At 40.1% G+C, this 21321-nt stretch overlaps 1 protein-coding gene across 1 annotated transcript in view; it reads right to left on the bottom strand.

Moving 5' to 3' along the window:
* Nucleotides 1-2130: 2130 nt before the first annotated feature.
* LOC126199271 (sialin-like) overlaps nt 2131-21321 on the bottom strand; it is a 113160-nt gene continuing 93969 nt past the window's right edge. Inside the window, exons 8-9 of the mRNA XM_049936079.1 lie at nt 11542-11783; nt 2131-3435 (exon numbers count right to left, since the gene is read on the bottom strand). Coding sequence (XP_049792036.1) covers nt 3280-3435; nt 11542-11783 — 398 coding nt within the window. The 3' untranslated portion in view covers nt 2131-3279. The remainder of the gene's footprint in view (nt 3436-11541; nt 11784-21321) is intronic.

The following is a 21321-nucleotide window of genomic DNA, read 5'->3' as shown; positions in this document are numbered from 1 at the left end:
TGGTAAATGTAGAGTACTTTGTCTCTTTAGCAGACTTGCTGTACTTTCCAACTGTTTTGGGAATAATACACGGTCTTTGGTTCGCCTTCCATGAGACCAGCCAATTGTGTAGAGGATAGTATGATATCTCGTCCAGAAGAGTATGTAAAGATGTCATTTATACACGAAACATACAGATTTTGATGTTGCAATCTTTGTATAGACAACGGTATTGTCTGGTAAATATTTCCAGTTCTATTTACTGTAGGCAGTAACAACCCTATAACAACCCGAAGCTTCCAAACTGTGGTCTTTCAGTGTATTTTTCTTTTATACTCAAAGCAGAGATGTTCTGGTCCTTAAGCAGAGATGCTGATATCTTCTATTGACGTTTCTTTTTTTTCCGGCAGCAGTTTACATTCCTTGTTCGTGACGATTGTTATCACCAAATATTCTTGATTTTACTTTTTGATTTCGGCCTTTTGCGTCTCCATTGGTAACAATGTAACCTTGAGTGTTACCTGTTGTAGGTAGTAACAACACTGTAACAACCATTTGACTCGAAATTACCATTACATCTGTCGATTTTCGTCTCTCATTTGTGACTTATTTGTTCTATAGCGGTAAAAAAATACACAGGGCTAACGATTGACGCTATTGATAATGAAAATACGTAAAGACTGTTTCTGTAACATTACAAAACACACACGTATGGCGCTGCAAATGATCTGACTTACAGCATGAAGTGCACCCCTTGATGGGAATATTTTGATGTTTGTACCGAAGTAAACAATGTTATTCTCAAGTGTAAACTGTCTATATTATTTGTCAAGAACTTGTATTAGTTCTACAGAAACCGATACTGAAGTCAGTCATACATTATAACCCTCCCAGTATGTTATTTATACATGAAAAATATTAAGCAGTGTATAGTTATTACTAACATAGATGGGAGAAGATTATATACAATCCCCAATTGAAAGCAGGACCTAGTCTTAATGGTAAGAACGAAATCTGTGTTACTGAACTGCCTCTATTTACTGTTCTCTTTAGTAGATTCGCTACATCTTATAAATGTTCCGCTAATAAAATGCAGTCCACAGCGTAACTGCTACACCTGTGGTGGTAAAGGATGGATGGGGTTCAAAGGGGACAAAGATATAAGTAGATGAGATAAGGAGACTGCGTTGCAAGTGTTCATTGTTCGTTGCTGGATGCATGGCCTGTTGGTGTATAGTGCTGCGCAGATACGTTATGATGAAGATTACAAATGTGCACGATCGCAGTGAAATTGTGTTCTGCATATTCTTATTACACACTATGAATCATAGTGAGTTAAACCCTAGCGCCCCTACCGTACATAATGTCAGTTTCCCAGCAGAGTGGAAGCCCATGTGTGTTCAGTAACAACCTGTGTGAGGCCTCCATCCGGAATCAATTTATGCGTGATTTAAATGAATACACAAGGTTAATTCTTTGGCTGTAATCCACATTATTACTCTACAGGATCCTATTCTTAATGATTTTTTCCTGTAATAATTCCAATTGATGATTTGTTTGAATAATTTCACTGATTTATCTGTGTCAAATTTAGATGCCTCATGAATAATGTATGTTTCTATAGGGGCTGAAAGCAACAGTACATTAAAATCTAAGGTAGTGTACATACCCTCTGGTGGTTAGGCAGCAACAAATGAATGCTGACAGGCAATTAATTTCTCTTTATTCATTACCGAGCGCCCAGTACATTACAATTGTTTGGTTTCGTGCGGTATTAATCAGTTGCAGCTAGTACAGTCGCCGTGTACTCTTTGATCTCCACCCACATAGTCTTCAGAGTTTTTATGTATCATGACCGCTAGTGTTCGGAATGTTTCGTGTATATTAAAAAAGCAAATGCTCCATGGTTGCTCTCTACATTTAATTATAGTCTGGGCTAGCCTACTCACAGCTAGAAGACAACTAATTATTCACTTTTTCAAAGAGAAATGTCATTCCTAGCCAGGCATTTAATTTCTTTTTATGATACGACTCAATGTGCCAATTTCGTTTAGCCATCTGGCTGAGTCTCGAACTGGGGTACACGTTGTGGTGTTGTGCATAAGATAGGAAGAAGAAAGTATTGTGGTACATATTCATCATATTTATATTTGCTCTGGTACAACTCGAAATTTTTTACATACACATTAAAGTGCAAATACAACATATCAGATACGGATTAAGTTTCTACTTACACACAGAAACAAAACAGAGTACAAAAAACATTCATTATTACACCAGCATGTTGTTTGAGAAAGTTGTAGTAAATTTAAAATAGCTAGACTGCTTTTCCTTCTTAAAAGTTATAGTTGAAAAAACTAGAACTCAAGAATAGGAATTTTTTTTTTCATTTTGAGAGCTGTAGCAAAGAAGAAAAAACCACAGAGTCCCTGGGTCATTTAGTTTTTTGTCCGTTGGAAGTATTAAAACGTAATATTATCCACTTAAAAAAATCTGGTGATTTATTTGTTAATTTGAACAGTCAAAATGTTTGTATTACAAGTCGAGTCGACACTTCAATAACATTTTTTTCTTTTTTATTGCGGCAACACTATAAAATTGTGGCATATCTGTTATATACTACTTTTTAAATAGAATGTAGACGGAAATACGTAAAATTGCAAGTAGAGTGTTAAAATACAATTATTATCGCGCAAGGGTTCAGAGACCCCTAATAAAAATAACAGTTAAATTCTTGGCGTAATGCACCGTACTTATTTACGCAAAACAGCACACTGCTGTCGAATGGAAAGGCCAAAACTTACGAAAGACGAACTGTTGGCTCAAATATGGACTGTTTCATTTGTCTTAAGCTGCCTCGGCTGTATAGAATGCCAATGAGTGATATATCCTGACTAGGAATAACCATTAATTTTAGCGTTTTTTGATCACAGATCGTGGCGTTATAGTTAGCTATCATATTTTCGTAATACTGCTCCAGATACGTTTCAGATCGTCCCATTATCTCTTAAACTCTTTTTCATTTCAAGTTCAACTCTAGTAAAGCTGCTCTATGACTGGCTCGAGAGTTGCTGCCGATACGAACTTAACAGCGATCTAATCGTTTCTTACTGGGATACTAACGCTGGCATCGTTGAAGAAAAATGCGCAAAATGAGCGCTCTGTGCTTTTCTACACAGTTCCTTCGTTCACTCAGTAGTGCAGTCCTACTCATCGCCCGTCGAACGACGAAGAACATTTCGAATAGTATGTCCATGCAGTTGAGTATTGACGAATTTCTAAGACACACGGTGACGTTGTTCAAGGTTCACTTTGTTGTTTCCTCTTGAGTTTTCTCTTCTCCATCCAGGGAGTTTCTTGATCCTCAGCAGTGCCAAAAATTAGGTAGAAAATGTACGGTACTGCAGAGATACCCATTGCTAGATAGAAAACGTATTTCCACTGCTGTACCGTTTGCTGAAACACAGTACAAAAATAGCCATTAATATGAGAGTTACGTACACACTGAAAAGTTTTTGTGACTGATAAGGAGAGCTCCCCAGGGGTGGGATCGACTTACGGTTATTTAGGTTAAGATCCGAGGTATCATACACTGTATCCGTTCACCCTTTTGGACCCTCATTTGCAAGTAATTCAAGGAAAAAAACTCGGAATTTTGTGTGACGTTCAGTAATGCTAAAAAAAGTTAAATTAAATAGTCTAGTTGCAGGTGTAATTCATGGGATAGTAGCTTCACATGCAGGAGGTTGTGAGATCAAATCTCACCAGGTACAGTAAATCTTTTTATTTTAAAATCTTTATCGAAATGATTTGGTCATCACTGTTATTCATTTAATTGATTTAAATGTAATTTTTTTATTTCTATTCCCTTGTCCCGCCACTTTAATCATAATATCAACTTATTCGTTTGCTCTCATTTTCCTTCCTATCATTCTTTTTCCACTTGAAATCTTTGTTCATGTGGTTTTAATAAATTTTATGTTTTAATTTCGATCTAAGTGCTTTTGTTTTACTACCCTGTTTTTCCATGCACGTTGTATCATGCACAGTACATTATATCTATTTCTCATTTAGTTTGAATTTCGTTATACTTAAAACCCTTCTTTCATTTACATGTTCATCGACGTTATTTTATCCATAGTGCAATAGGTATTTAGGTTGAGTTTGTATGACTATTAACATGCAAACAAAACTGCACATCTGGTAACGAAAAATACATTTTTCACACCACTGCACAGTCAATATAAATGGATTATTTGGTCTCTTTTTTTAATTGATAGGTCGGAATTTTCAAATAATTGAATATTACAATAGACAAATACAATTAAATTCATATTCACTAAAACTGGAAAAAGAATGATATACAGAAAAAATGAAACAAATGAGAAAATTTCATATGGTGATTTAAGTAATGTGACAAAGGAATACAATTACGAAATTACATGTAAACCAATTACTTGAATAAAAGTAATGATCAAAGTCATTTCGATAAAAATGTAAAAATAAAAAGAAAACATTAATGCACTTGACGAGATACGAACCCAGACCCTCTTGCAGGTGAAACTATTATCATATCCATTACATTACACAACCGTATTACATAATTTTATTTTTTTAATGCTATCGAGCACCGCACAAATTCCGAAATTTTTTCGTCATTTACTCGCAAACGAGTGTCCACCAGCGTGAAAGGCTGCAGGATGTGATACCTGGGATCATAACGTATATCGCCGTATATTTGGTCTCAAACGTCGATCCCACCTCTGGGACCTCTCCTAATGAGATGTCTTTGCTAAATAAATTTTTTGAGATGGTGTACTAGGAAACTGCTAATCAGTATAGAGTAGCATGAGGGCGCATATATATTTTATGCAAATTCTTATGACAAGAACTGCATAGCTGTTAGCTGTCCAGCGGTGCATAGATAGAATTTAGAATGTAATTTGCAAACAGGTACAACACAAAATAAATGAAGGTAAAAGAATAGGAAAAACTTTTCAAAAGCTTACTGATGGGCGAAAAACGATTTTGAACAAGAAATATGCAAGAAATGTCCAAGTGAACTATGATGAATATCAGCACATAATAAAATGACGCTGACAGTAAGTGGTAAGTATCATTTCTGCGTCCATATATTTTCCTTAAGAAATCATGAGTGGTCAGTTTGGTGGTTAAGGCGAAGTTATGAAGAAGATTGCAGAATTGAATAAAAATTAGTTTTGGGTTTGCAGAAACGTAGAAATAAGTATCGGAGAACAATGTGAAATCAGGCGATGGGCTACCAAATACGTCATTCGAGAAATAAAGAACGTTTTGTTGTAGAGAGATTTTCATTCCTTCACAAATGATTTGTACATGGGAGAATTTGTCGGATTTCGAGGCCAGTTTAAACTGTCTCTCCACAGCATGTGATTGCTTTGGGGTTCAGTCAGTGCTGAACAACGTTTTCCTTCATTTTGGGAGTTGAGTGAATGTCCAACAGCTTTTGTGGCGAATTAGGCTTCGTTATACGATGGATTTTCGTCATCATCTCGGGCAAAACAGACAGGAAGTCAGAAATGAAGAGTACCAGCGCCTCGCACTGGCTTCGCATGGATGGCACTAACGATCTCTAGCCGGACAATTTGTCTGGCGTGACGTAATGAATTACACACACACACACACACACACACTAATTCCTTGTGACTCATTCTGTCTATTAGAGAAAAGCGTGACAATGTCGCTATGGTAGTTCCTGAGGTTGTTAGCCGTCACACACAGACAGAAAAAATTGTCACCTCAGTGTACTACAGTTGTCGGTGGCCGAGAGGCATGCAATTAGCAGTCACAAACAGACCCAAACACGTGAAATGTCTCACAGGTAGCAAATCCAAACAAAAATTACTTCTTCTGGAGAAATACATTACATCTATTCTCGTATTAACGAATTTTTAATTGTATGCATAGTTCAGTAGAAAAAATTGGTTTACTTCTGATCTTCAAACACTGGAGTCACACCACACACAATAGTATTAATTATGGAAGAGTGTGATGTGAAACCCCATGTAGACAATCCACCGCACCAAAGTGCGTAAGCAGACAATCGGATTCTGGAGTGTCTGCATCATTACAAAGAGAAAAGTCGGAGTGTTTTGGAACCTCAAGTACAGAAAACCAAGTTACATAGCTAATTTTAACGTAAATTCTCTTCTAAAAACTGGAAAATTAAAACATCTATAGACACCGCTAAGAACCACAAAATTCTTATAACAGCCAAACAAGAAACTAAATACTTGGGTGAAAGAAATTTTGATTCTGAAGACTTCAGAATAAACAATGATAAGGTATGCAAAAAAATTATGAAAAACACACCGCACTTTGGAAATGAGCTATTTTAGACTGGTATCAACTTTGAATCACAGCCCAAAAGACTCTCCACACCTACCTCCTTATCTGTTAACACAGTACGCACCATCGTGAATGCACATGCCCTATAAATGAAGATAATAGAAAGGACAAAGACAAGATGGAACGTTTTTTGGGACCAGCTCTATGATGTTGTGCAAAAAATCCCAGAAAAACACAATGTCTTCTTCTGGGGGACTTCACTGCTCAGATAGGGAAGGAGAAGAAATACAGAAAGTTGTTGGTAACTACCCAGCACACAACAGGATTAACCAAAATGGCTTTAGACTAATAGAACTTCGCCAAGCACACAACATGATTCTTAAATCCAGAGCCTTTAAAAAGCTACCTTGAAAACGGAAAAGATGGGTCTCACTAAACTCACAAATAGGTGAGTTCCAACTTCATCACTGAAGTTCCATACAGAAATACGGAATGTCAAAGTTCTCAGAGGAGCCAACATTGATTCTGATCACTACCTTTCCAAAATAAAACTCAAAATCATCCCAAAAAACGAAAACGGAACCAACAACCCAAAAAAAGAAAATACAATCTAGAAAAGGTGTTAACTCCAATAATTAGCTCCATAACAAAAGCCGGCCAGACTGGCCGAGCGGTCCTAGGCGCTACAGTCTGGAACCGCGCGACCGCTACGGTCGCAGGTTCGAATCCTGCCTCGGGCATGGCTGTATGTGTGATGTCCTTAGGTTAGTTAGGTTTAAGTAGTTCTAAAAACAAACTGCCTATTGGCTTCTGTCTCGGGTTCTTCGGCCGACGTTCATCTAATGATTTTTCTGACGTTTCGCCAGCACGAGTGGCTGGCATTGTCAAAGCTTCACCCTCCATTGCCGGTGGTGAACTGGAGGGTGAAGCTTTGACAATGCCAGCCACTCGTGCTGGCGAAACGTCAGAAAAATCATTAGATGAACGTCGGCCGAAGAACCCGAGACAGAAGCCAATAGGCAGTTTGTCAACAAGTGGCCACGAAAGCCTCAACAATTTTGTAGTTCTAAAAAGTTCTACGGGACTGGATGACCTCAGCAGTTACGTCTCATAGTGCTCAGAGCCATTTGAACCATTTTTTTCCATAACAAAAGACATGCAAAACCAAAACTGGGACCAAATAAAAGAGTGCCTAATAAGTAAAGCCGAACAATTAGCTCCCAGACCCAAAGCCAAAAAGCAGGCCTGATTAACAGAAGTATCTGACAGACTCCTTGAGTAAAAAGAAAAGTGCGGCAAGAGTGGCAATCACAGAAAAATGAACGTAACAGACAAAATTCGTAAATTTAAGAAAACTAGTGATCAAAAATACCAAAAGAGTGTAAAAAGCCCAAGAGGACCAACTCCGCTTACAGATCAATGATGACTTCATCAAAACCAACACAAGGAATTTTTATAGGACTTTTAAACAAAAAATGGCCAAACATAGCCCTCCAATCCCACAGCTCCAAGACAAAAACGAAAATATTGCCCACAACAGGAATAATTGCAAAATATTGGTAGAATATTTTAGAAACATTTGAAAGGTAACTTGTTTGGACTATTTAGCTCATTGAGAATATTGACAAAATTCAGTGTACTAATAACATTTATTTTACCAAACAAGACATAAATTATACTAAACAATTTATAGATTGAATTCCCTAAACAACTACCAGATGATTAAACACTCTAATGGGTGACGCCTGATTGGCAAAGACAGTGTAACTAGATGATCAGTGAGTCAAGTACTCTCGCCCTAAAAATGTGGATAACGCAAACTGAACTGATCTGATGCAGAGCAGACTTTGACTGATCAAGTCGACTGAAGTTTCTCTACGTAGATGCAGCTGAGAGCAAGTGGCGATTGAGATCTGTACGCCCTGACAATGCCAGGGCGGCAGTATGTTACCCTGTTTACATCGTGCGGCGACGTGACTTGCAGCTGGCGAGATGTGTGCGGCGGAATCGATCACTGCCACAAAAGAAATGCAAAAATCTCATAGTCTAGAGATCAGGCAGATGGATCGCAATTTACCCTCCCCTGAAATCACGGTAGATTTCAGCGTGTGACACACCTGTTCGCTGGTCGTACCAAGGACCAATTTGGCTCACTTATACGACAGAGTGCACAAGGATACCAAACGTCAAGACTGGTAAAACAAAAACGAATAAGTGTGTCCTCAACAAACGAGTAGTCCGAGACATTTTGATTCATGCTGTCAATACAGTATCAAATTCACCACAGGCTCCCCAGTCTAAACTATTCGCAAGTGAAATCAGTATCTGGACAGGCCCCAAGTACCAACCACATATCTCAGAGCTTCGACCAGAAGGGCTTACCAGACCGAGGTCCTGCAGCTGAGTACTTCCCATATATCCAGAAAAAAATTCTGTTTTCCCTCAAAGTGCACGAACTACATCGCCTTCACATCGTCTTGAGCCAATCACAAGGCTCTAGAGGCGCTAAAGCTCCCCTCCCACACGACAGCACAAACTCATGTCAAACCAGGGCAGGAGTTAAGAAACCTGCATCTCTTAAAAAGAAAGAAACCGCCAATTACTGGCTTTCTTAAGTTTTCACAGAGGTGGAAAAGATGATTTTCTCTGAAATCATGTCTCATGTCCCATGGCAACAAGCGAACAGATACAATCTCAAAGGTCTTTATCGAAATCGCCTGTGTCTTGGAGCTTGTTAGTCTTAGCTATGAGGTGTAATAAAGATTCCATTCCTAAACGTTTCTCAGGTGCCAGAATTTTCTTATACAACAGGGGCAGCTGAGGGAAGTGGCTCACTGGCCTTCTTGCAATATCGATGAACACGAAAACATGTGAAGATGGCCCTGCCCAGTCTTCTACTGGCGCCGTGGCAGGTATCTCGGCATTGTTCTACTGGAGCCCTGTCATGGCGAGGGGATGCCCTGTCTGTCCTGTATGGCTATGGAGCTGTCCGGCAAGATTTACTAAGGGATGGGCTCGCCACCAATGGCTTTCAACTCCCAACAAGCCGTTTCTATGAGCTAAGAATCATAAAAGTACCTCATGATTTTAGCGCCCTACCAGGCTCCATCAATGTCTGCTCAGGCCATTAACTTTCTGGACTCTCGCTTATGGTGTGTCAGATTGTAATAAAATCTTTAATAATATTCCGTATGCGAAAAGTAGGTGGGAGAGTAACTTGTCCTCTCTCACATTCTCAGCTGTGAAGAACTCACAGAAAAAATGGACTTTAAGGTCTCAACAATAACCAACCTTAACTCTGAACCATCCTCCTCTGAGGAACTACAGACAGTCATTTCAAATCTCGAAAACTATAAAGTCTTGAGAGGAAACCAAATCACAGCTGAACTTTGGACAATAAAAAAAAAAAAACATCTTTGAAGAAATCTGGAAAAATGAAAAAATTCCAGCTGAATGGAAGACGGTCCTCATCCTACCACTCCATAATAAACAGTCGAAAACAGACCACAACAACTACAGAGGCTTCTCAATCCTAGGTGTAACGTACAAGATATTCTTTAAAGTCCTACTAAACAGGGCAGAACAACAATTAGACCATCAGACTGGAGAATACCAACCGGTTTCAGGAAAGAACAAGACCTAAACCCCAAAAACCTCATGGTGTACCAAAAATCAAGAGCAAAATCATATGGTATCAGTCTCATTTACTTTCAGAAAGCATACGACTCACTAGACAGGGAATCCCTCATCTTTTTGCTAAAAGAATTACACATAAACAACAAGACCACAAACTTAATCAGAAAACACAAACTCCTAAGTCAAATTCATGGATATCTCTCCGACCCTTTTAAGATAAATATTGGTGTATGGCAAGGAGATCGACTCTCTCCACTGCTGTGTAATTGCCCCCTTGAAAATGTAGAGAGAGTGTGGTACACAAAGATCCATAGTGAAATCCAACTAGGAACGAAACAGAAAATCATCGATGTCAATTATCTAGCCTCTGCAGACAGATGGCACTACTAGCCGAGACGTGGGACAAAGCCAAAGAACAAACCCTCGGCCTACAAAAACAAGCTGACAAAATCTGTCTCAAAATCTCCTTTGAAAAAACCAAGATAATGACAAAATAAAAAAATCCATCAAAACACTTTAAAGAGAGAGAATAAAAAATAAAGACCGTTAAAGACTTCAAATATATTCAAGAATGGATCAGCTGGTATGGCCTCGAGAAAAGGGCAATAGAATATAGAAGAAATAAAGTTGAGCTGGCTTTCCAACTTACCAAAAAATGACTCGTAATAAAAAGTCCCTGCCATGGAATGCAAAAATTAGACATTACAATGCAGTAATCAAATCCTGAAGCCCTACATGCAGCCGAAACATTGTCCATCACCAACCATGGCCCAGATGAAATGCTGGATATCAAAGAAGGGAAGATATTAAGAAAAATCCTTGGCCCCAGACACCACAACAACGAACAAATTCACATAAAAAAGGAACCCTTTACGAAACTACCGAAAAAACTCTAAGACAAAATGTGGAAAAGAGGAATAGGTTTTTATGAACACGTACTCAGAATGAACGCAAATAGATAAACAAAATGGTTCTTACTACTTCTGCAACAAAAAAACACCCAACCAATTAGGTTTAAGAAAACGGAAAAGGACTTGAGAGAACTTCAAATTACAGAAAATATGCTCATGGATAAAACTGAAGAAAAAGACAAGAAAGAAAGGCTCCATGTCAAAATAAAGACCAAACGAACAATACAAATCACTGAAGAAGAAAGATAGCAAGATCAGAAAGAACGAAACAATATTGGGCTAATAGAAAGGCATAGAACATGAAAAATTGATCGATTTAACGTACCGCAAAGTAGGGTGAAACGAAATAAGAAGAAGGAGAAGAAGAAGAAAGCATATTGCAGTAGTAGTCAATGCCAAAAACTAGTATATTAATTTTTGTTGTTATTTTTAAGTCCTTGTAATGTTTCAGAAGTTTAGTATGCCATAAAAGCCAAGCTTGCTGCCATAACAAAAACAGATCACCTATATAAAGTTCGTAAAGGGCCTTACTTTATATAATTTCGTTGGAAATAGTGCAAATGATCACTGAAATATGGAATTAACTAAAAGAGAACGGTAGCTTAGGTGCCTCGAATATGTTATTCTCTTTCCGAACGACCCTGTTTCAGAAAGTGACGTCACTCACGATAAGAGCGGCTGAACTTACCCGTCCCGAAACAAAGGCGCCGGTGACAATTGGCGTTATGATGCCGGACACGTTGGCGCCGGTCAGCGCGAGCCCGGCCGCGCCGCCGTAAGAGTGCGGGAAGAGGTAGAGGTGGTTCATGTAGGAGCCGCCGTACACGGCGCAGCGGCACACCATCGTCAGCACGAACAGCACGATGATCAGTGTGACGTCACAGTCGACCAGCGTCACTCCCAGCAGGCACAGCGCGCTGCCGACGCACGCTGTGGATAAAGGAACCAAACACATTCTGTGGCGAAGCTTCCCAAGTGACGCTGTAAGTTTCTCAGATTTGCCTGGAATGTACTGATAAGATGTTTGTGTTCATTGGAACGTGGGTTAAAAATTTAACTTCACCCATCACAAACGATGTTTCTGGAAATCCTCCAACTGTTCCAACTTCGGTTTCAAGAATAAATTTACTGCACCCGTTAGGTTTATTCATGTATAGCACAGGATTTCCAAGAACTTAATCTCATACTCGAGTACAGAGTGAGCTTACATATTTTTTGACTACGATCTGTTGTGCAGTTCTCTTTCGCCAGAATCGACTATTTACATATTTAGTTTATCGTGTAATCAAGCAGAAATTCACACAGACTGTCTTTTTTTACATTAGTTAATAACGTGGTAACATGTTATAACTCAATAGAGTCATATTTCGCCCGCGTCTGCGTAGTTTGAGAATTAGTGGTAGAACTATTTCGTATATATATCCTAAGATGGTATCTGTTCTTTCGGACATGTCAGAAAGAACAGATACCATCAGTGACTATGCAGCTCGTTAGAATGAAATTACAATGAAATGAACACCCTTAGCTGCTTACCGGCGTTGACATAAGTCAACGCGGACAGATGAAAATGTGTGCCCCGACCGGGACTCGAACCCGGGATCTCCTGCTTACATGGCAGACGGGTTCCATTTCCTGATTCAGGATGGGCATAATGATTCCAGTGACCAACTTTGTTGGAAGGGATTCCGTAGGCCACTCCTTCAGGATATGTGGCTGATGATACAATGCTTTTGACGGCCATCCATTGAATCGGGTAATAAATATTGTCAGTTGCATGGCTATTGTTAGAAATTTTCTAGATTGTTGGTTGAAATTCATTCATAGTAACTGGAATGCATACCTCTGATTTCGTGAGGAATAACAGATTGTGGGACGCTAGTGTCCACAAAATCTTTTATCCTTCTTGTTTATGTGATGCTATCGGCATATTTCGTTTTTCCAATCTGTTAACTTTCCACCATATACGTATATAAGCATAGTAGTTGTGAAGGGACAGAGCAAAACCCAAGAGTTTCTTCTACATTGTTTCTAGAATAGCATGACCCTAGTGTAGACGAGTTAGTACTTAACTACTTTGTAATGTAATAATGCTGCTCTCAAGTAACAGTCTGAGAAAAATCCAGATTCTGCGATCTCGCAGGCCATTTATTGCAGGGGCGGTGGACAGTTTTCCTTGGAACTGTTTTAGAAACTCTTCCGTCAAACGCGTGAATGAACCAGCCATTTAGCCTAAGCCATAGTTCGGGTGAAAGCGGTATTTCATTGTAAAGTAAGCTCTGGTGCATGGCGAACTGCGTAAATCCCCTGTATAATCAGAGTTTACCTGAGGGTATTCAGTATGTAAGGAAAAGATACCAATAAATTTTGACGGACTGCAGCGGCGGTCTTGAGGAATAAATGATGAAGAGGAACCCATGTACGGAAACGTCATCCAACAACGCTACAGGCTGTCATAGTTGCAGGCGCTGACGCCTGCCGCTACGCCATCCCTTTGACAGCAGACATAAATTTGCACGGTGACGGATCGTGAATTGATTTCCTCTCACTAGGCCTGACGGTGTCCGTTACTTTAGATGGCTTCCAACGCGTCCACGCCTTTCACAACAACACTGCGGAGCAGTAGTAGTCAACTTGGTCCCTACCGCCCACTAATTGGAGTTCCAGATTTCATGGTGGGCTGTAGGCGGTTGGGAATTAAACATATTTTCATTAAGTTTTCCAAAAGATACTGATAAAGTATTTCATAAGAAATTGTTATCAAATGATTTAACTTGCTGCAGCTCTCCTTTATAAATTTTATAAAGTTACTTTCCTACTTCATAAATCATCATTTCTGTGAAACTGACGGGCGGTTAGAAGCTTTTACTACCAACAGAGACATAAAGATGAGCGGTGGGTGTAAGAGGTTGATAATCCATGCTGCAGAGAGTTTGCAGCCGAAGGTGTGGTCTAGCTACAGGCTTCGACGCCCTATAGCTTTGCTGTATGATGTTTCAAGTCTTGGTTTCTCTTTAATTTCAGTCTACTCTTTATCACTACCAAATGGCGATCCGAGTCTGTATCTGCACCTGGGTAAGCCTTACAATCCAATATCTGATTTCGGAATCTCTGTCTGAACATGATGTAACCCAGCTCGAATGTTCTCGTTTCTCCAGGCTTTTTCCAAGTATACCTCTTTCCGCTTTTGATGCTCGCTTTTACTGGATGAAATTTATTGCGGAACTCAGTCTTTCTCCTCTCTCAACTCTATAAGTATCCCGTAACTCTGTCTTCCGTTACTCCCCCTGTTAACACGTTCCAATCCCACATGATTATTAAATTATAGTCAACCGTTACATACTGAACTCAACGTTCAATATCTTCATGTACTTTCTCTCTCTGTTCCTTTTCTGCTTGTGACGTCAGAAAGTATATCTGAACTATCACTGATGTCGTTGGTTTGCTATCGATTCTGGTGAAAATAACCTTGGTTTCTCGTACACAGTTGATTCTTCATGACACCCTCTTCAGTCTATCGAAGTTTGTTGGTATCGTTTTGTTACAGTGACCGTAGCCTGTTTTAGATCTCATGAACAAGATGGTGGTAATCCTTGTGACGGCGCAGAACAACCCATAGAATTCTTCACTTTAAAAATTTTTTTTAATTCATCGATCTTCTAACTGGTTTGACGGCGCCCGCCGCAAATACCTTCTTGTATTGAACTCTTCACCTCAGAGTAGCACTTACAACCTACGTCCTCAATTATTTGTTGCTTGTGTTGGAGTCTGTATCTTCTCCTACAGTTTTTACCCTGTACAGCTTCCTCCAGTACCATGGAAGTTATTCGATGATGCCTTAACAGTAGACCTGCGACCCTGTCCCTTCTTCTCGTCAATGTTTTCCATACGTTCCTTTTTCGCCGATACTGCGAATAACATTTTTATTCCTTATCACCCCGTCTAATTTTCAACGTCTTGCTGTAGCACTACATTTGAAACCTTGTCATTCTTTTTTTTTCGTTTTTGCCACAATCCATGAGTCATTACCATACAATACTGTGCTCCAAACATCCATTCTCAATATCTTCTTCCCTAATTTAATGCCTATATTTGATAACAGAAGATTTCTTTCGGCCAGGAGTGCCCACTTTGCCTGTGCTAATACACTTTTTATGTTCCATTTACTTCGTCCGTCATATGTTATTTTGCTTCCAAAGAACCAGAATTGCTTCATTTTGTCTACATCGTGATCAGCAATTCTGATTTCAAGTTGTAGCGCTAATCGCATTTCTGCTATTCCTCATTAATTTAGTCGTTCAATCCATATTCCGCACACATTAGGCGGTCCATTATATTTCACATATCCTGTAATGTTTCTTCACTTTCACTGAGGATAACAACGTCATCAATAAATCTTAACACTGAGATCCTTTCAAGATGAATTTTAATCCTACTCTTGAACACTTCTTAAGTCTTGTTTCTATTACCAAGCGCAACACGAGATCTGCCTTTGTGGTGTGTTCACCTTTCCGAAAACCAAACTGATCGTCGTCTAACAGGCCTGAATTTTTGTTTCGTTCTCCTGTATATTGTTCTTGTCAGAAACTTAGATGAGTGAGATATGAAGTTGATTGTGATTAGTTCTCGCACTTACCTCCCTTGTCTTTGGGAATGCGTGGATGACATTTTTCTGGAAGTATTATATCTCCAGCCACATAGATTCTACACAACTTGAAAAATCGATTGGTTGCCCCTTCCCCCGATGATTTTAGAAATTCCGATGGAATGTTATGTGCAGTTCTACCTTACTTGATCTCAAGTCTTCCAGAGTGTTTATACTTTCTGACTAATACTGGATTCCCTATGCCTTCCATACAGATTCCAGTTTCTTCTTCTACCACGTCATTAGATAAGTACTTCCCCCCCTTGTAGATACCTTCAAAATACTCTTTCCGCTTACACACTCTCTCCCCTGCATTTAACATTGAACAGTGGATTTTCCATTGCATGCTAAATGTTGGCCCCAATGCTTTTAGTTTCACCGAAGATTGTTTTCAGTTTCATATGTGCTGAATCAGTCCTTTAATGACTGTAACGTTTTCGATTTCTTCATTTTTCCCTACAGCCATTTTAACTTGACTTGCCTGTACGTCATGTTTATTTCATTGCTAAGTGACTTATATTGATATATTCATGTCTTTCCCTGAACATTTTTGTTTTTCTTACTTTCGTCGAACAAATGAAGTGTTTCGTCTGTTGGCCAAGGTTTCTTCGCAGTTACCTTCCTTTTATCTTTATTTATTATTGTGTCCAACTTCTGCGACCGCCCAGTTTAGAGATCCTTGAACTACTGTTAGAAGTAGTGTGAACCTAACTCCATGTTCGGCGCCCGTACGTGGTGCATTTATTTCCACTGCAGGGACTCCAAGCTCAGGAATTTAGAAGACCCGCCGCAGCTTCTTTGGAGCAGTTGCGGTTTCTCTGTCCAATTGAAAAGTACGTTGCTGAGTAATAACCGCTGCTGAACAGGAACGTTTTCTCACCACGCAGTTCACTGGACGGACTAGCACTTATAAATTCCAACCGTCTGTTTTCCCAAAGTAAAACGTCAGACACCAACAAAACATTCACGACAGGCGTTGCAATTGGATTACTCGTTGACGCAGCGAAAGTAACTGATCAGCCATATATTGGCAGGGCCTTTGCAGCTTATCTCCAGGTAGAACTATCATATTCACTCCCACAGAAAGCATCAGTTTTTACGACGGAAGCTCTCCAGATGGTGAGACCACTTGGGCTGTACGAGATCCTGATCGTAGCTGGATCGTTAAGCTCTCAAATCCCATCGCGAAAGAAACACAACAACGAATAGTTGCACACTTAATGCGAGAAGCTATAGCCGTATGGAACTCCACTGAACCTTCTTTGGATATCAGAATACGTATGCATTCACTAATGAGAGTAGGCTGATCTCCTCTCAAAGGACACAGCGGACGACCGGCATTTGCATAACCCCGATTTTAATGCGCCTGTGCGCGTCCCTGAACTTAAAGGGAGGCATACAATACTCGCAAAGAATAGGAAGAAATATGAGTCCTTACAGGCTGCCACTATTTTAATCTTACAACCTGCTCTTTCCCAGAGCGCTTGGTTACGGATTAGAAATGGCGCAGACAACATTTTACTGACGTCGTAAAGATGCTTTTTCATCACGAAGACTTCACCAGTCACCTACAGAGGATAAGCGTCAACGAATCTGATACTATATCGTTCGACTGAACAAAAGTAGATGAGGTAGTGCTAGTGTGAGATACTGAGATCAGCAACCTACCTTCTGCAAGAGAATAAGCAAGCTGAATCATCAATTTTCCGCAGGCATCACCAGTACCGTCACATTTAAAAGCGAGCAACTTACAGAACCATCATGGGCTTTAAGAGACTGTAAGCTCCACATGTAATACAGTGTATGCTCTCACATAGGACCACTGGATTGTGTTAGGTGATGGCGTCATACTTGTGTATTGTTTGACAAGTATGCCGTATCTACATCTACATCTACATCTATACTCCGCGAGCCACCTTACGGTGTGTGGCGGAGGGTACTTATTGTACCACTATCTGATCCCCCCTTCCCTGTTCCATTCACGAATTGTGCGTGGGAAGAACGACTGCTTGTAAGTCTCCGTATTTGCTCTAATTTCTCGGATCTTTTCGTTGTGATCATTACGCGAGATATATGTGGGCGGTAGTAATATGTTGCCCATCTCTTCCCGGAATGTGCTCTCTCGTAATTTCGATAATAAACCTCTCCGTATTGCGTAACGCCTTTCTTGAAGTGTCCGCCACTGGAGCTTGTTCAGCATCTCCGTAACGCTCTCGCGCTGACTAAATGTCCCCATGACGAATCGCGCTGCTTTTCGCTGGATCATGTCTATCTCTTCTATTAATCCAACCTGGTAAGGGTCCCATACTGATGAGCAATACTCAAGAATCGGACGAACAAGCGTTTTGTAAGCTACTTCTTTCGTCGATGAGTCACATTTTCTTAGAATTCTTCCTATGAATCTCAACCTGGCGCCTGCTTTTCCCACTATTTGTTTTATGTGATCATTCCACTTCAGATCGCTCCGGATAGTAACTCCTAAGTATTTTACGGTCGTTACCGCTTCCAATGATTTACCACCTATGGCATAATCGTACTGGAATGGATTTCTGCCCCTATGTATGCGCATTATATTACATTTATCTACGTTTAGGGAAAGCTGCCAGCTGTCGCACCATTCATTAATCCTCTGCAGGTCTTCCTGGAGTACGTACGAGTCTTCTGATGTTGCTACTTTCTTGTAGACAACCGTGTCATCTGCAAATAGCCTATGGATGTTTGTGATGTCCTTAGGTTAGTTAGGTTTAACTAGTTCTAAGTTCTAGGGGACTAATGACCTCGGCAGTTGAGTCCCATAGTGCTCAGAGCCATTTGAACCATTTTTTTGCAAATAGCCTCACGGAGCTACCGATGTTGTCAACTAAGTCATTTATGTATATTGTAAACAATAAAGGTCCTATCACGCTTCCTTGCGGTACTCCCGAAATTACCTCTACATCTGCAGATTTTGAACCGTTAAGAATGACATGTTGTGTTCTTTCTTCTAGGAAATCCTGAATCCAATCACAAACCTGGTCCGATATTCCGTAAGCTCGTATTTTTTTCACTAAACGTAAGTGCGGAACCGTATCAAATGCCTTCCTGAAGTCCAGGAATACGGCATCAATCTGCTCGCCAGTGTCTACGGCACTGTGAATTTCTTGGACAAATAGGGCGAGCTGAGTTTCACATGATCTCTGTTTGCGGAATCCATGTTGGTTATGATGAAGGAGATTTGTATTATCTAAGAACGTCATAATACGAGAACATAAAACATGTTCCATTATTCTACAACAGATTGACGTAAGCGAAATAGGCCTATAATTATTCGCATCTGATTTATGACCCTTCTTGAAAATGGGAACGACCTGCGCTTTCTTCCAGTCGCTAGGTACTTTACGTTCTTCCAGAGATCTACGATAAATTGCTGATAGAAAGGGGGCAAGTTCTTTAGCATAATCACTGTAGAATCTTACGGGTATCTCGTCTGGTCCGGATGCTTTTCCGCTACTAAGTGATAGCAGTTGTTTTTCAATTCCGATATCGTTTATTTCAATATTTTCCATTTTGGCGTCCGTGCGACGGCTGAAGTCAGGGACCGTGTTACGATTTTCCGCAGTGAAACAGTTTCGGAACACTGAATTCAGTATTTCTGCCTTTCTTCGGTCGTCCTCTGTTTCGGTGCCATCGTGGTCAACGAGTGACTGAATAGGGGATTTAGATCCGCTTACCGATTTTACATATGACCAAAACTTTTTAGGGTTCTTGTTTAGATTGTTTGCCAATGTTTTATGTTCGAATTCGTTGAATGCTTCTCTCATTGCTCTCTTTACGCTCTTTTTCGCTTCGTTCAGCTTTTCCTTATCAGCTATGATTCGACTACTCTTAAACCTATGATGAAGCTTTCTTTGTTTCCGTAGTACCTTTCGTACATGATTGTTATACCACGGTGGATCTTTCCCCTCGCTTTGGACCTTAGTCGGTACGAACTTATCTAAGGCGTACTGGACGATGTTTCTGAATTTTTTCCATTTTTGTTCCACATCCTCTTCCTCAGAAATGAACGTTTGATGGTGGTCACTCAGATATTCTGCGATTTGTGCCCTATCACTCTTGTTAAGCAAATATATTTTCCTTCCTTTCTTGGCATTTCTTATTACACTTGTAGTCATTGATGCAACCACTGACTTATGATCACTGATACCCTCTTCTACATTCACGGAGTCGAAAAGTTCCGGTCTATTTGTTGCTATGAGGTCTAAAACGTTAGCTTCACGAGTTGGTTCTCTAACTATCTGCTCGAAGTAATTCTCGGACAAGGCAGTCAGGATAATGTCACAAGAGTCTCTGTCCCTGGCTCCAGTTCTGATTGTGTGACTATCCCATTCTATACCTGGTAGATTGAAGTCTCCCCCTATTACAATAGTATGATCACGAAACTTCTTCACGACGTTCTGCAGGTTCTCTCTGAGGCGCTCAACTACTACGGTTGCTGATGCAGGTGGTCTATAGAAGCATCCGACTATCATATCTGACCCACCTTTGATACTTAACTTAACCCAGATTATTTCACATTCGCATTCGCTAATAACTTCACTGGATATTATTGAATTCTTTACTGCTATAAATACTCCTCCACCATTGGCGTTTATCCTATCCTTGCGGTATATATTCCATTCTGTGTCTAGGATTTCGTTACTGTTCACTTCCGGTTTTAACCAACTTTCCGTTCCTAATACTATATGCGCACTATTTCCTTCAATAAGCGATACTAATTCAGGAACCTTGCCCTGGATACTCCTGCAGTTTACCAATATTACGTTAACTTTTCCTGTTTTTGGTCTCTGAGGACGGACGTTCTTTATCAACGATGCTGATGTTCTCTCTGGTAAGCCGTCAGGTATTTTATCGTTTCGCCCAAGGGGGGGGTCCCTCTAACCTAAAAAACCCCCGTGTGCACGCCACACGTACTCTGCTACCCTAGTAGCTGCTTCCGGTGTGTAGTGCACGCCTGACCTGTCTAGGGGGGCCCTACAGTTCTCCACCCAATAACGGAGGTCGATGAATTTGCAACCATTATAGCCGCAGAGTCGTCTGAGCCTCTGGTTTAGACCCTCCACACGGCTCCAAACCAGAGGACCGCCATCGTGTAACAAATGTGGCACAAAATAATTTTAGGCCAGCTTAGTGTATCAGTAGTGTCCTGCACCATTTCTCCCCTCAGTAATCTAAAATAATTTGTATTTATTGTCAGTTACAACGTACTGATTTTTCTGTCAGCCATTATGGGCTCTGCGTGCCCTGTCGCAACTCTTTTTTAGTAAAATTTATTCCCTAAGTAATAAACTGCCGGCTGCATGATGTGTATATCAAACACCACTAAACAAAAGAAAGCCTCTCTCCCAGACAATCCCTCACTAAGACTGGCTACTATCGTTGTTGGCATGGAGGAAGACAAGTTTGGAAGCGAGGGTCGCCACTTTAATTATATATTGATCTGTAAAACTTTCCCCAATTACAGTGTTTAACATCCCTCGCATTATTTCACTTACTGCATGGTCTACCTATTTCTTTTATTAAAATTTAAAAATATATATATATTTTAGCAATTCCAGCTGCAAATTATGACATGCGATAGCGAGTTTCTATCGTTAAATGATCATCTTCAATTCTGATTAATCACGAGCTGTGAAAAATCAAAAATTGTGATAGAGCTCAGTCATAAGCTGTAAAATAAGATGAACAGAACAATAACAAATTTCTAAAACCATTCAGTGGTATTCAACGATGTACCCGAATACGTGGCTACCCAGATCACATGAGATTTTTGTGGTCTGGGGTGGATAC

Source organism: Schistocerca nitens, chromosome 8, assembly GCF_023898315.1.
Source record: "Schistocerca nitens isolate TAMUIC-IGC-003100 chromosome 8, iqSchNite1.1, whole genome shotgun sequence".
Lineage (NCBI taxonomy): Eukaryota > Metazoa > Arthropoda > Insecta > Orthoptera > Acrididae > Schistocerca > Schistocerca nitens.
This window is presented reverse-complemented; position numbering and strand designations above follow the sequence as displayed.